At 52.1% G+C, this 17,067-nt stretch overlaps 1 protein-coding gene across 2 annotated transcripts in view; it reads right to left on the reverse strand.

Moving 5' to 3' along the window:
* Window positions 1–15,441, reverse strand: part of SH3BGR (SH3 domain binding glutamate rich protein) — an 81,042-nt gene extending 65,601 nt beyond the window's left edge. For both annotated transcript variants that reach the window (XM_066598953.1, XM_066598952.1), the window contains exons 1-2: window positions 15,296–15,441; window positions 10,917–11,102 (exon numbers count right to left, since the gene is read on the reverse strand). In XM_066598953.1, the coding sequence (XP_066455050.1) occupies window positions 10,917–11,102; window positions 15,296–15,340 (231 nt within the window). In that variant the 5' untranslated portion in view covers window positions 15,341–15,441. The remainder of the gene's footprint in view (window positions 1–10,916; window positions 11,103–15,295) is intronic.
* Between the last annotated feature and the right edge of the window lie 1,626 nt (window positions 15,442–17,067).

Raw genomic sequence — 17,067 nt, forward strand, 5'->3', positions numbered from 1 at the left:
GAAAGCAGCGCCAAGCCAAGTCCCAAAACTTCAAGGGGACCCGGGTTGAATTCAGTAAACGTAACCCTCCCTCCAGGTCCCGACTTGGGCAGTCCTTGAGCGCCAGGGGCTTCTGAAAATTGGTCAACAGGACTCTTTCGTCGAGGAGCCTCCTCGTCAGAGTCCTGATCTCCCACATCCCCAGACCCCACCGGCGTATCACCTTCAGAATCAAGGTAGCGTAAGCCGGGAGATATCCGTGCTGCGTGCGAAGGTCCTTCACTCGCCCTCCTGTCTCCCATTCCTGGAAGAAGGGCCGAAACCATCCCCGGCAGGAGTAGACCCACAGAGGAGCCCTCTCTTGCCAGAGGTTGCCTATGTTGATCTTAAAAAAGGTGTCTACAAGAAACACCACGGGGTTGACCATAGATAACCCCCCTAGTCTCCTCGTGCGGTATGTAACATCTCTCCTGATCAGGTTCAACCTATTCCCCCACAACATTAGGAAGAACATGTTGTAGACCCGGGTCCAGAGAGGTTTTGGCAAAATGCATACGCTGCCCAGGTAGATGAATAAAGGGAACAGGTATGTTTTGATCAAGCTAACTCTTTCCCGAAGGGTCAAAGACCAACCCTTCCACTGGGCCACCTTCTGAGTGGCACCATCGAGCCTGACCACCCAATTTTGCATGGGGTAATCTCCCCGGCCGAATTTGATGCCGAGAACTTTAGCCGAGTCCTGGGGCACTGGAAGGGTGTCCGGGAGACCAAATGTAGGATCTCCCCTTCCTAACCAGAGACTTTCGCACTTATCCCAGTTGATGCCGGACCCGGATGCTTCCGAGTAGCAATCCACCTCTGCCATCACGTACTCTGCCTCCCCCCTCGAGGACACAAAGACGGTGACGTCATCAGTGTACGCTGCCACCCTGAGGGCGGCTTCCGGCACCGCCCGATCCATCCCGACCCCCGCCATAGGCCCACCATCAATCATCCTAAGGAAAGGATCAATGGCAAACACGTACAGCAAGGGGCTCAGAGGACAACCCTGACGGACGCCAGACCCAACCTCAAATGGGTAGCCGACCCAACCGTTCACTAGCGGGAAAGTCTCAGCCCCCGCGTACAATGTCTTGAGCCAATTGACAAACCCCACTGGCAGGCCATATCTCAGAAGAACAGACCAGAGGTACTCGTGATTAACCCGATCAAATGCTTTGGCCTGATCCAAGGACAGCAGGTACCCCTCCCAGTGACCAGCCCTACCCTGCTCCACTGCCTCCCGGACACCTAGAACAGCACTAAAGGTGCTACGGCCTGGAACAGAGCAATGCTGGGCGCCCGAGAGGAGCCGGGGTGCAAACTTCACCAGCCTATTAAACAGCACTTTTGCCAGAACCTTCCTGTCCGTATTGAGAAGCGCTATGGAACGCCAGTTCTCAATACGGCTCGATTCTTTACCCTTTGACAGAAGGATCAAAGCCGACCTCCTCATTGACTTTGGGAGAGTGTCCGAGGAAAGACACTCATTGAAAACCTCAGTCAAGAGGGGACTCAAGAGGTCCTTAAAGGTCTTATAGTACTCAGATGTTAAGCCATCCGGTCCTGGCGATTTTTTGAGCGCAAGCCCATCAATCGCCAGTTTAACTTCCTCTATGTTGATCTCCTCTGTCAAAACATTAAGGGAGATGTCATCCCCTGGCTCAGGAACAGCTTCAGCCAGGAAAGCCGACATCACATCTCGATCTAGATCCCTCTTCCACAAAAGGTGCGAGTAGAAGGATCTGATGACTTCCAGAATCCCTGATCTGGACCTGTTCAGAGATCCCGTACCGTCGATCAGTCCAGTGACAACTTTACGATTCACTGACATCTTGCAGTTTCTGTAAGGGTCAGGTGAGTGGTACTTCCCGAAGTCCCTCTCAAAAACCAAAGATGCGTGCCTATTATACTGGCACCCTTTGAGCAAAGACTTGACTCTGGAGATCTCCTCGCGGCTACCTCCAGTCGAGACGAGATGTTCGAGTTTCCTCCTCAGGCCCTGATAAAGACGATACTTACTCAGGCTCCTGAGGCTAGAAAGCTGGCGGAAGTACCTCGCCGCCCTGATCTTGAACATCTCCCACCACTCTGACTTACTGCTACAAAGATCCAGTAATGGTACCTGGCTCTGCAGAAAATCCTCAAAGGACTGTCTTATCTCTGCTTCCTCCAGGAGTGATGAATTCAGCCTCCATAAGCCTCTACCCATCCGGGGGGTCTCTGCAACATTCAGGGAAAACAAAATCAGACAGTGGTCGGAGAATTCCACCTCAACAACAGAAACTGGTGAAGAGATGGCTTCCTCCTTCAAAGAAAACCTATCTATTCTAGACCTGCACTCGCCTCTATAATAGGTGAAACCCGCGTGGCCTGGGGTGTGCCGGATGTGGACATCCACCAGGCGAGCTTCGCTAGCTATGCTATTAAGCGCGACTCTATCATAAGTCAGCTTGCCTAGGGAGCTTCCCCTGTCACGGGTCCTCGTGACTGCGTTAAAGTCACCCCCAAAGATCACCTGCCGACTGGTAAAAAGGTACGGCTTGATCCTCATAAAGAGATCCTTGCGGTCCCGCTTGGTTTGGGGACCGTAGATGTTGATTAGCCGAAGCTCTTGTCCCTTCATGAGAACATCCAGGATCAGGCACCTCCCTATTTCTAACTCGATAACCCGTCGGCATTCAACCGCTGCGGTAAAAAGTACCGCCACTCCGCTATATGGCTCGGCCGCAAGAGACCAGTAAGATGGACCAGACCTCCATTCCCTCCTTGCCTTATGCACAGCTGCCAAATTTGGCAGCCTGGTCTCTTGCAAAAACAAAATGTCGGCTTCAACGCGGCCGAGAAAATCAAAGGCCGCAAATCTAGCCATATCAGACTTAATGCTGGCAACATTAATGGATGCCAGCGTCAACGGAGCGGGTGCCGCCATCATTGGTGATTGAGTTAGATGGCTTTCTTCTTCCCACCCCCCTTCTCATCAGGGTCTGAGGATGACCCCTTGCCACGTTTCTTGGACACTGAAAGGTCCATGGCAGGGGCTCCTCAACCTCGTCCTCCTTGCCACTGGGCTCTGGGCCAGCCCTCCCCCTGGAGGTCACCAAACCCCCAGAAGAGGAAGGCTCAGCACCCCCTGTAGGCCCCACGCTTGTCCTAGGCACCTCTCCCTCCGAGGACGAGAGAGCTTGGTACCTGTTGGAGAGCCCAACAAGAGGAGAGTTTGGATTGCCTTCCTGCACCTGGCCCGTTGCAGGGGAAGATTTCCCTTCCCTTTTTTTCATTTTCTTGGAGCCCTGCTTGCGCTTTTTCTTTTGCCACTCATCCTTGCCCTCACCCACACTTTCATAGTGGGAAGAATCTGAATAAGTGGCATCCTCTTCCCTTTGGATCCTCCTGACCTCCTCATCCAGCTCCCTGTCCCCTGGAGCCTCAGCCACATGATTTGCGTCCGGAGCAGGGGCCAGCATTGACCCACCTGCCACCTGGGTTTCCACCAGCTCCCTGCCCCTTCCGCGCTTCTCTTGGCGCCTTAGCTTGGCTGCCCCAGCATGTTTGTTCTTCCTTGGCTCCTGAGGGCTCCATCGCCTCTGCTGGTCCCTTCCCCTGCAGAAGCAACCTCACGGCTCTCCTCCGCTGGGGCCATGACCGCATTGGCGAAAGAGCGCGGACAGCGACTGAATGGGTGACCGAGGTCACCACACAGGTGACACCTAATCTCTGTACAAGATGCCGCAAGATGACCTACCTCGCCACACAGAGCGCACTTGATGACGTTACAGGCTGCACTCAAATGTGTGGGGTCGCCGCACTTGTGACAGAGCTTCGGCTGCCCCTGGTAGAAGGCCAAGATACGATCCCTGCCAAGGAAGGCCGCGGATGGTATGTGGGCCACCGAATTCCCTGAACGCTTAAGTTTCACCATGAACGTCCAGGCTCCGGACCAGATGCCGTGTTCGTCCCGGTTCTTATTGGGCATATCCACCACCTCTCCATACCGACTTATCCAAGTCATGATATCGTAACAAGAGAGGGACTCGTTACAAGTCAAAACGGTCACTCTCTTGACTCCAGTCTGGCGGGTTACCACTTGTGCAGCGAAACCGCGCCAGCCGGGCTCGTCCTTCATCAGCTCATAATTCCCCCAGAAGAGCTCCAGGCCCTCCGGGCGAGCAAAGCTGATGTCGAACTCAGACGTGCCATAAGGATGGATCAGGGCATAGATGTCATTTGCCCTGAAACCCATCTTCAGCAGAAGCTCCACCACCTTACTCCTTGAGGGGCACGCGTCATTGCCCCTCCACTGAAGACGAGCCACATTCCTACGGCCAATGTCCTGCCCGGTTGTTGGCAGGGACCAGACGGTCTCCCCCCTTTGTTCTCGGAAGGCACCAAGACCATGTCTCTCCACCCAGAGAGACAAATCCACAACTCTGCCCCCTACATTCATCGAGCTCTCCCCCCTCCTCAAGGCCTCCAGGAGGCGCTGTTGCAAAACGCCCTCCCCAGAGCCCAAAGACAAGGAGGACGCATCCCCCCTCCCTCCAGCGGCGACACTGGCATAACTTCTACCAGCTATTGTCGCCGCTGGAGGGGTGACTGGATCCTGGCCCATCCCCTGACTACTACCCGAAGCCCCACCCTCCCGTACAGCTGATGGCATACCTCCCGGGGGATTGGGGGTATCCGGAGCCTCCACGGGCGCAGGGGCAGCGGTAGCACTGGCAGTTATATCCATCACACCACTCGCACCTTTCTTTCCTTTTGCTGGACCAGGACCTGCTTCACTTTTATTTTTAATAGTACACTTTCCAGTGGGCTGAGGCTGGAGACCGACAGAACCAGTCCTAAGTCCCGTATGATTGTCGGTAGGAGCCGTCTCTGCAGCCCTGGCTTCGCCCACTTTCCCAGCCATTCTGGGACTTGTTGTACTTTTTAGTTGCTTAGATGTTACTGCAATACTATCATGATGTGTGGGAGGATTGACAGGCTTGGCTACCACCCACTGCGCCCCCTCTACACCTGACAGGCGTTTTAGGGACACAGGAGGGACAGCCAAGCCGCCACTGGTGGAACCTGATGCCAGACTGCCCCCCCCCTCCCACTGGGGGGCAACTATCAGCACCAGCACCTCCGGATGGGCTGCGACCCCTCATTCCATCTTTCCCATGGACCTTCTCTGCCTCCTTATCGCCTCCATTCCCACTACTGGCACAAGCAGGAATGGAGTTTTGGGCCGCATTAACCCTCTCTTCCCCAGTCCCCTGCACCGGACTCACTGCAGAGCCTGGGACTAGGGGTATACCAGGGCTAGCACCCCGATCTGACTTTGCAGCCGGACCGGAGTGCTTGGTGACGTACACAAACCTCTCCTGCACGGTGGTCTTCATCTTTTTTTTCTGTTTCTTTTTGCCCACAGATGTTCCTTCAGGCATGTCGTCACCAAAGTACATGTTCTGCATTCTTTCTGGGGACTCCTGCAGCATGATTTGCTGCATGATGAGGGCCCCCTCACCGCTGCTGCTGTCGCTGTCGTCGTCTGCATCCTCAGCACTGCACTCCTCCGATGTGGGGGGCAGGCTAACCTGCTCTGCAGGAATGCTGCTCCCTGCAGTTCCCCTCTGCTGTAGGGACGGCTGCTCCCCTGAACATACCGCCATCCCCTCCTGTGGATCCTCCGACTCATCAGAGCTACTGTCGCTGCTCACATGCGCCATTCCAGAAAATCGCTCATCATTTAAGAGTTTTTCTTTAAATGGGCCGCTGGCTTGCAGTATCCTGTACCTCTCCTCCTTGTAGTAATCTACTGCCTCCTTGCAGGATTTAACTCTCTCCGCTGCAGTAATTTTCTTCTTTCCCCGTGGGGCCTTATCCAAATCGCTGAGGGCACTCTGTAGCTCCCTGCGATATTTCTGGAGCTGCTTTCGACCTCCTTAAAGTCTTTTAAACTCGCAGCTATCCGAGACGCCATGGCGGTCACAGATTCACCCCTCTTATGCTCTCCCCAGCTGGCACTTGTAGGTGCTTTTGCAGCACTGACCTTGCTCTTTGTTTGGCTTCTGGTCTTCCTGTGCTCCACGTCCTTCCGGGGAGTCTGGGTGACGCTGCCTGTACCCCGGCTAGATCCTTTCCCCTCCTGGGGTTCATTCCTCCCCCCTCCCGACCGGAGCCGGTGGGGGGAAGCACGGGAATCCATAGCAAATAAGCCCAGAAACAGTGCACTGCTCCTGGGATCCAGCAAGAGCTACACCTGCCTCTTGCGACCACACCCTGGAACCAGCAGAGCTCTCAAACACAACCTTACTCCAGAGATGCACTCACTATTCTGCTGGTGGTGTCACTGTGTACATACATTACTTATCCTGTACTGATCCTGAGTTACATGCTGTATTATACTCCAGAGCTGCACTCACTATTCTGCTGCTGGAGTCACTGTGTATATACATTACTTATCCTAGGTCAGGAGGGGTACTGTTTCTTCTTCTAGTAGGCCTGACTAGACCTAAAACTCCTTGCAATGCTCATCTGGGAAATTCATTTTGTAAATGTGAGATGGCATATTGTAGTTTCCTATAGGCTCCTAAAGGCCCCTTTACACGCAACGATTATTGCTCAAAATTCTTTCAAACGGATGAAAATGTGCAATAATCCTTACATGCAAGCACGGGCATCGTTCAATTATGTAAGGGGGAGCCATGCACCTTTTAGCAGATGTCTGTTCGCCCATGCAAACCGTTATTCGCACAAGCAAATGTTGTTGGCACTTTAAAATGAAACTTGACCCCTAGAAGGAGTGTGGGTGCCTGGGGACTAGCGAGAGAGGGACCCTTGTAGTCGGGGAAGCAGCAGAGGAGATGTTGCAGCTGTGGGAGCATATAGAGCTGCAGGAGTCTGTGCTGCACAATGACAGACTAACTACTGCACAGAGTGACACTTCATTCTGAACCACAGCATGCCTATGGGCTTTGGAAGTCTCTTCCCTCCCCCATCAGGATACCGAAGACACCAAAGCTGTGAGTGAGGACGGTCCTCTAAAAAAGCCAAGTGTGTGCAAACCAGTATATAGTGTCAGACAGTAAGCAGGCCTGCTAGACAGAGACTTACAAAGCTGCACCTCCACACACAAACTTATCCGTTGGCTCAGAGACAAGCTAGAACTTTGTTGTAAAAACTTGTTTCCTGGTGCGTACAAGCAGCCGCCTCCCCTCTGGTAACAAGATACCGGCTGAGAGCACAGTCTCCAAGGACGCTCACGTGTGCACAGAGGGGGCATTTATGGTCCTAAACATATCAACAGTGCATAAAAGTCACGGGGCAACAATGTAGCAATTAGGAAATCAACATGAAGATAATATGTACCAACAAATACAATGGATGTGATGCAGCCGCTTCCGTCCGCTGCGAGATGTGGGGATGTTCAGACCTCCATGCAGAGCGCAAAACATGTACTCAGCACAATTGTGCAAAATTTTGCTGAATACATTTTGTGTATGTGAAAACTATTCATTGGCGTCACTGGCTGTAACTAGTGAGGTGAATGTTGTGGCACCACCGTGATGAAGCTGCATCCACAATGCTCGTGGGGCGGCAGCCATCCCCCTCACTGTTTGACCATAACATGGGTTGGCCATGATGGTAGCATGCAGTTTAACCTCTTAGCACCTCACTGAGAATCAATGAATGGTTACAGTTGGCACCTTGTATTCGGTGGAGTTAATATTCAGGCAGGCAAAAAAATTCCAGAAAGCGTCCGTATCCTCAGTGATACACTGATACAAGAGGGCCGGCAAATACACCACATAACCCCCAACATGCAGACCCCCAGAGGGCTAAACGGAGCAGCAGGTAACACCTGTGAGGGCACTGATGAGCCGCCACTCAGACACCCTCCTTATATTGGGGGGGGGGGCTGTTTGTGTTTACTTTTTTGTGCAAAAATAAACACACAGGAGTGTCAGGCCACATGATCTGTGCAGCGGGGGTCCTCACATGTGTTACCTGTATGCTGAGGAATGTGGTGTATCTGCTGTCCCTCTTGTATCCGTATATCAGTCAGCATATGGCCTAACAAGTGCCTTATATAGTGGGGGGATAATGTTCTCATCCTTCGCCCCTATACCTCTTTTACTGCACCCCAAGACTCTATTAGCTTTTGCAGCAGCTGACTGGCATTGGTTACTCCAGTTTAGTCTACAGACCACTAGTACCCCCAGGTCTTTTCCCTAGCAGTACCCCATTTAGTGTATATTGGTGACATCCGTTTCTCCTGCCCATGTGCAGAGCCTTACATTTATCCACATTGACCTTCATTCACCACAATCCCCCCCCCCCCCCCCCCGATCCCCCGGCTTATCTCGGTCCGTTTGTAGCCGCACATTGTCCTCCGTTGTATTGGTTATACTGTATCATTTTGTGTCATCTGCAGTAATTGATATGTTACTGTGCAGCCCCTCTATCAGGTCGTTGATACATATATTGTACAGAATGGGGACCAGTACTGAACCCTGTGGCCCCCACTAGTGACGGGGGCCCAATCAGAGTACGAACCATTTATTACCACCCTCTGCTTTCTATCTCTGAGTCAGTTCTTTACCCAATTCCACACGTTTTCACCCAATCCGAGCTTCTCATTTATATATCAGCCTATTATGTGGCACGGTGTCAAAGGCTTTAGAGAAGTCCAGATATACAAGATCAATAGATTCTCCCTGGTCCAGCTTAGAGCTTACTTCATCGTAGAAGCTGATCAGATTGGTCTGACATGATCGACCCTTCATGAATCCATGCTGGTGAGGAGTTATTCCCTTATTCTCCTTGAGGTATTCTAGGATGGCGTCTCTCAGAATCCCCTCGAGTATTTTTCCAATTATTGAAGTGAGACTTACTGGTCTGTAGTTACCAGGCTCTCCTTTGGACCCCTTTCTGTATATTATAACCACATTGGCAATGCTCCATAATCCCCTTTATTAATTCCTATTAATTGATGAGCTCTACTTGGCAGGTAGTAGACTAGACCATCTGCCCAGATCCACTCAACTTTCCTCAGACCACAAATGTGGCAGGTTGATAAGGAAAGCTGGGTGATGATCTAGCTGTGCCGTTACATCACAGTGAGGGTGAACACCCACTGCGTTTTTCTTGCGCGTTTTTTTCACGCGATAACGCTGCAGTTTTTTCACACGATTGTCAGCGGGACTTTCTAATGAGCATGGGGTAGGTCTATAGCAGTTAGTATAAGAAGAGGAGTTGTCTAGAAGGAGTTGAGAGGTGTGGTGGAGAAGAGTCAGTGGGACTGTAGCCTGCTGATGGAGAGAGAGGATGCTGGTCATTCTAAAGATGGAGGTGGCCAGACAGAGAGCTCCAGTGCAGGAGAAAGCTACTAGCCAGTGCAGTAAGAAGGAGAGAAAGTGCGAGTACCCGGAAGTTCTGTAACATCTACTGAGAAAGCCAAGCAAGGAAAGTGATACACAGACTTTAGCAAAGGCCTAAAGCAACTGAAATGCTATCAGATAGAATCCTGCTACTGAAATAAATAGAAGGAATCTCTGAGAGAAGAGCAGGAGGGCAAAGCATGGAGGACAGAAAGGATCCCGTGCTTAATTACTGTCAGAGAGCCCCTTTATAGTCCAGATAGGAAGTCTGTGTTCTGCATCTTATATTCCTGCATCTTAAGGCTCAAACTAGGCAGCACTTCTCTCTTACCCACAGGATAGTGGATGGATGGGGGTCTGAAGCCACAGCAGATGGAGTCCCGGTGGCACAGTAACGGCACAGCTCTCAATGTGCCGTCCTTTGGGGCCTCCAAACGGAAGCAATGACTCCCCCACACATGTCTAATAGACCTCACCACAAGCTTCAAGACCCTCCACTTCCTCTGACATCCAGTCCACATTTGGTACTTCCTTCTCTCTCCTGTGAGCAGTGCATGATGGGAGGACGGGTGGAAGCGCTGCGCTGTATGGCTCATCTGCAGTTCAGAGTGCCGCACGGTCTGTCTGCTTCAACAGGCTTTGTCTGGCACTCTGAGAGGGTAAGTTGTAGGACCTGCAAGCTGTGGTCGGAGCTACAGTGCTGCAGGGAGACGAGCTCTATGCATGCTGGGAGTGCTTACTGCAGAAGTAATGCAAGTAAGAAGATGAAGAAGAGGGTCCAGAGCGGCAGATAAGAGGTGCAGGCTGACGCTCCTCACCTCTACTGCCTCGATTGAAGCATTTCCAGAATTTCCACTTTGAGCCCGCTCACCTGCCTTACCTTTATGCTCTGCATGCACTCATCCACCGCGCTGCATCAGAGGCCGCCACCGGTCACTGGCCTTTCCTGTCAGGGGGAGTGAGTGCTCAGCTTTTGTATTAAACCTTTGATCCCCGCTCTTTAACCCTTCACATGCCACGGTCAAGGCGACAGCGACACGTAAAAGGCTTTAATCTGCACGCTGAACGTCATAAAAATAAATTCCAAAAAACAATGGAGGAATTTTTTCCCCTAATACAAAGTTCTACAATCCATTATATAGACCCAAAATGTGGCCATAAGAAATACCATTTGTCCTGCAAAAACCAAGTCCTCATACGGCCATGAAGACGTGATGAAAACTAAAAAATGACTCACTCATTAAGGCAAAAACAGGCTTTGGTACCAAGGGGTTAAACCAGATGACTTAACGGGGGTATTAGTGGCCAATAGTGAGTGGCCCCAGGACCGCTGCAATCAGACATCGGCCATATAGGATCCCTGCGAGAACTGCCCTAAGATGCCGTTGTGAGCCTTCCGAGATCCCACCACCATCTAGACACAAGATATAATTACATGGTCTCACACACGACGGATCATCATGGGGGGCCAACAGAGAGAAGGATCAGCCGAGGACCCCCGAGGGGCTCTTGTGACCCTAGAAGTCTTACCCCACAATACTGCTCCTCGTTGAAGATCTGCGGAGGAAGCGGGATCCCATTCTTGGGCTTCTTCTCTCCTGGCACGTTGTCCCTCATCCACTGCCGGTTGTCATAATTACATGCAATATCCTTCTCTTCAAAGTCGATTCTGTTGGCCTCCAGGAAGCCCACCACCTCCTGCTGCTTCTTTTTGATCTATAAGACAACAGACTGGATTATTGTGAGGCCTTACAAAGAAAAAGCAAATGACCGCTGAATTCTGGAGTTTTTGGGACAGATTTTTTATTTCTTGGGGAGTAAAACCCAACTGGGCAAATACATGAGAAGCAAAAAGTTTCCTAAATACAGGGGAGGTATCAGCCTGATCAGCTTATCCGAGCTGCGGCCACAAGGGCACATTTAGTGGCCTAAGGTGAGGATTTCATGAGTGCTCCACCTCTCCTTCTCAAATATTGCTGACAGCCATCCCCCCAAAACACACCATCTGTGCAAGGGGCACACTGCTGCACCGACTGTTCCAGAGACCTACTACACACTAATGGGGGGCAAATCCCCCGGGACGGCTGTCTGTGGAAGGAATCTGGCTCGGCTTTCAATACCCAGTCATTGTTACAAGGCTTGTAGAAAGAATCTAACATTGACTTGCAGGAATGCTGCCTTCCAATAGGTGGCGCTGTGGAGGTATTCTTCCATTTCCCTTATTAGAACATTTTTGGCATAGGCTCATGCCTGAACCCTGTGATGCCACAGGTATGGTGCCTCATACGGGGCCGCAGCCTCATATACCTCATTGGCGCCTATCTATAATACCCCCTAGATTAACAGTCAGTCTTCTGCCGGCCTGGTCCTGCATACTGACATGGGTCCACTCCACGGCACGTCAGGTCGTTGGGGCCAAGCTCCTATAGCTGCACTCGTCAGAAGGCCGACCGGGCGCCTAAATAACACTGAATGCATCCTAGGAGAACCATCCAACCTGCGCACGGCTGGCCTTGACTATGTGTGATCATACAGGGTGCGGACCACCAGCTTCTAGGGGGCACCAGGCAGGTGTGGGATTTGGGCAATTGCCCTCTTAGGCCCACCCGGCCAGATGATCTCCTTCCTCTGCGAGACAGCCTCTTGTAGAGCTACACAAACCCTTCTGGCTCTGACTCCTCCCCTCTGATGCTTCGAGGCATTGGAGCCCCCGCAACGCATCACTCAGTACTGCTACTGTATGTAATGAGCTTGGTTCTGGTGCTGTATTTATGGTATGAATTTTGTTCTGGTGCTGTATTTATGTACTGAGCTTGGTTCTGGTGCTGTATTTATGCACTGAGCTTGGTTTTGGTGCTGTATCTATGTACTGACCTTGGTTCTGGTGCTGTATTTATGTACTGACCTTGGTTCTGGTGCTGTATTTATGCACTGAGCTTGGTTCTGGTGCTGTATTTATGTACTGAGCTTGGTTCTGGTGCTATATTTATGTACTGAGCTTGGTTCTGGTGCTGTATTTATGTACTGAGCTTGGTTCTGGTGCTATATTTATGTACTGAGCTTGGTTCTGGTGCTGTATTTATGCACTGAGCTTGGTTCTGGTGCTGTATTTATGTACTGAGCTTGGTTCTGGTGCTGTATTTATGGTACAAGCTTGGTACTGGTGCTGTATTTATGTACTGATCTTGTTTCTGGTGCTGTATTTATGGTACAAGCTTGGTACTGGTGCTGTATTTATGTACTGAGCTTGGTTCTGGTGCTGTATTTATGGTACAAGCTTGTAACTGGTGCTGTATTTATGCACTGAGCTTGGTTCTGGTGCTGTATTTATGTACTGAGCTTGGTTCTGGTGCTGTATTTATGGTACAAGCTTGGTACTGGTGCTGTATTTATGTACTGATCTTGGTTCTGGTATAGTATTTAGTGTCTGGGCTGTTCTGATGTGGGTATACTGCTATATTGCTGCTTTCTACACAAACACACACAACAGACTGCCTATGGCTGCCTGCAGACGGCTGGGTCGGATCCCGCTGCTAGACTTCTCACAGTGGGATCTGACTTGCCCCCCTGCAGTGACCTGCGGCTCACCTGCTTCCGCGTCTGCTCTGTGATGTTGCCGGCTGTGAGACCCCCTCAGACATAGAACATGCTTTGGTTTTTACACGGACAAATCGCGGCTGTGTTTTGTAATGCAATCCTATGCAGGCGGCGCGGGCGGAAACTCTGCGGGAAATCCCCGTGTGCAGGGGCCTATCAGTTCAATAGATATTGCTGTTTCTCATGACGGGCGGGGGCCCAATAACACGCCCTGCGCGGGGCGCCGTCCGCGTGGGCCGTATATTTACTATGCGGTGGTTGGATCCCGACGGACCCCAGAATATCATGGAGGACGAGAATTGCTGCTCCGTTCCTCCTTCATAAATCGAGGATCGCTGCTGGCCGAGCCGCAGGCGGGAGGTTCGCGTCCGGCCCCTTATTGGCCGCCGCTGCAGGCGGGAGGTTCGCGTCCGGCCCCTTATTGGCCGCCGCTGCAGGCGGGAGGTTCGCGTCCGGCCCCTTATTGGCCGCCGCCGCAGGCGGGAGGTTCGCGTCCGGCCCCTTATTGGCCGCCGCTGCAGGCGGGAGGTTCGCGTCCGGCCCCTTATTGGCCGAGCCGCAGGCAGGAGGTTCGCGTCCGGCCCCTTATTGGCCGCCGCCGCAGGCGGGAGGTTCGCGTCCGGCCCCTTATTGGCCGCCGCCGCAGGCGGGAGGTTCGCGTCCGGCCCCTTATTGGCCGAGCCGCAGGCGGGAGGTTCGCGTCCGGCCCCTTATTGGCCGCCGCCGCAGGCGGGAGGTTCGCGTCCGGCCCCTTATTGGCCGCCGCCGCAGGCGGGAGGTTCGCGTCCGGCCCCTTATTGGCCGCCGCCGCAGGCGGGAGGTTCGCGTCCGGCCCCTTATTGGCCGAGCCGCAGGCGGGAGGTTCGCGTCCGGCCCCTTATTGGCCGCCGCCGCAGGCGGGAGGTTCGCGTCCGGCCCCTTATTGGCCGAGCCGCAGGGGGTTATATGGACGTTTCCGACTCATTTTCTTGTAGGAAAAAAACATTGTGGATTTTGCAGGAATTCCATCTTGGGGATGTTTTTTCAGTTTCCTCCAGACAAGTAGTGTGCAGCGTCCGGCGCTCCGGCGTGTCCCCGAGTAGCTGACATGTAGGAGGCTCAAATTCATCAGATCAGCTGTCAAGCGGGGATATATAAGGAAACAGCGGCCCTTCCCCCCATGCTGCCTCCCGGCTGCCGGCTGCTTCCCCTAAAGGGTTGCCTGCAGGAAATACCCCTATCATCACCAGGAATACCCCATCATCCCCGGAATACCCCATCATCCCAGGAATACCCCCATCATCCCCAGGAATACCCCCATCATCCCCGGAATACCCCCATCATCCCCAGGAATACCCCCATCATCCCCGGAATACCCCCATCATCCCCGGAATACCCCCATCATCCCCAGGAATACCCCCATCATCCCCAGGAATACCCCCATCATCCCAGGAATACCCCCATCATCCCCAGGAATACCCCCATCATCCCCAGGAATACCCCCATCATCCCCAGGAATACCCCCATCATCCCAGGAATACCCCCATCATCCCCAGAAATACACCCATCATCCCAGGAATACCTCCATCATCCCCAGGAATACCCCCATCATCCCAGGAATACCCCCATCATCTCAGGAATACCCCCATCATCCCCAGAAATACACCCATCATCCCCAGAAACCCCCCCATCATCCAAGGAATACCCCCATCATCCAAGGAATACCCCCATCATCCAAGGAATACCCCCATCACCCCCAGAAACACCCCCAGGCTCCACTTCTCAGGCCTCGGGGGACACGATCCCACGAGGGATCCACTTACACCCAGGAGATCCTCCATCCGCTCTCCTGCAGTTATTAGGGGCTTCAGTCTCCGTCTCTAGTCCTTGTTATCATTTATCGTAGCCCGGGGGTCTCCCTGCGTGATCCGGGGCCACAATAAGGGGGGACATAATCTGCGTTGTATGAATCTGCGATAACACCACTACAGACATGACATAAATGGTTGCCGTAAAGCTCGCGCTTCTGTCGCCACGTCCGGGGGAGCCTTATTTTTGCGCGGCGCTCCTGGAGGCGTCCGGCCGCCGCAGCGCAGACACTTTTATAGACACTAAATAAATGGTGATTAGCCATCTTGTTTAGAGCTAAGCGCAGCGCGGTCCCCCGCGGCCGCTCCGTGCCGCCCGCTCATACCGTGTCTTTTTAACCCTTTCTGTTATTGATTTGACGCTTAGATTGTTTTTTGCGACTTATTGTTCCTGGTTGGGACTTTATAAACTTGCTACAAGAAGCGACAGATAAAACGGCCGCCGTGCGCCCAGCGCGCTCTTACCGCAGTAGATCCAGCGACGGTGGCCACAAACACCTTGATGACCATGTTGTCTGGCGAGTGCTACGTGACGGGGGTCCCGAGGGTCTTGCACAGCCGGAGTCCCAGTGCCGTGTGGGTAAGCCGAACCCGCAGCAGCCCCCCAGCCTCCGCACGCTGCAACCTGATCATTGGCTCAGGGATATTTTGGGAGCGATTGGTTCTCGCACGGCCGGCGGCTGGAAGCAGCCTCTTATCAGGTTGGGTTGGGCGCCGTCCCTACAAGGTAAGGTAAGACGATCCACCAATCACGAGGCCCCCGGCTCTGAAAGTCACTTGGAGGAAAAGAACAGCAAGCTGCAGATGCAGAAAACTCATTCATTGCAGAGACTTACCTGCAGCGGATGGAGGAGCGCTCACGGATCTCCAACTCCTACTATCACCCCCCCACACACACACCACATGCCTCAGCTGCTGCAGAACCTCCTTATCAAGTAGGACTGCAAGCATCAGGCAAATCAATGACTGCACAGCATGGACTCCGAGAATGAGGACAGCGGATGTGTGGATGACAGCGACGGCCACAGCCCACCCTAATGGCTTCAGAGCCCCCCAGACTGCCAGCAACACCACACCGGACCCCACGGGGAGATCAATCACATCAGCCCTCCGCTAGACACTTGTATGAGTTATACTACCAAAGAACGGAAATACAAGAGGTGCCAAATACAAACAGCGTCAGAGGGGCCTCATTCAGTAGAATGGAGCGCGAAGCGCTTCCAGCATGTCAGCCAATAGCTTACCGGGAAAATACCACATGATGCACTCAGTGATGTCACAGTACAGAGATAATACACACAGTGATGTCACAGCACAGGGATAATACACACAGTGATGTCACAGTACAGAGATAATACACACAGTGATGTCACAGTACAGAGATAATACACACAGTGATGTCATAGTACAGAGATAATACACACAGTGATGTCACAGTACAGGGATAATACACACAGTGATGTCACAGTACAGAGATAATACACACAGTGATGTCACAGTACAGAGATAATACACACAGTGATGTCACAGTACAGGGATAATACACACAGTGATGTCACAGTACAGAGATAATACATCCAGTGATGTCACAGTACAGGGATAATACACACAGTGATGTCACAGTACAGGGATAATACACACAGTGATGTCACAGTACAGGGATAATACACACAGTGATGTCACAGTACAGAGATAATACACACAGTGATGTCACAGTACAGAGATAATACACACAGTGATGTCATAGTACAGAGATAATACACAGTGATGTCACAGTACAGAGATAATACACAGTGATGTCACGGCACAGGGATAATACACACAGTGATGTCACAGTACAGGGATAATACACACAGTGATGTCACAGTACAGAGATAATACACAGGGTAGTCACAGTACAGAGATAATACACAGGGATGTCACGGCACAGGGATAATACACACAGTGATGTCATAGTACAGAGATAATACACACAGTGATGTCACCGTACAGGGATAATACACACAGTGATGTCACGGCACAGGGATAATACACACAGTGATGTCACGGCACAGGGATAATACACACAGTGATGTCACAGTACAGGGATAATACACAGTGATGTCACAGTACAGGGATGATACACACAGTGATGTCACAGTACAGAGATAATACAGACAGTGATGTCACAGTACAGAGATAATACAGACAGTGATGTCATAGTACAGAGATAATACACACAGTGATGTCACAGTACA

The sequence above is a fragment of the Eleutherodactylus coqui genome, chromosome 4, assembly GCF_035609145.1.
Source record: "Eleutherodactylus coqui strain aEleCoq1 chromosome 4, aEleCoq1.hap1, whole genome shotgun sequence".
Classification (NCBI taxonomy): Eukaryota; Metazoa; Chordata; class Amphibia; order Anura; family Eleutherodactylidae; genus Eleutherodactylus; species Eleutherodactylus coqui.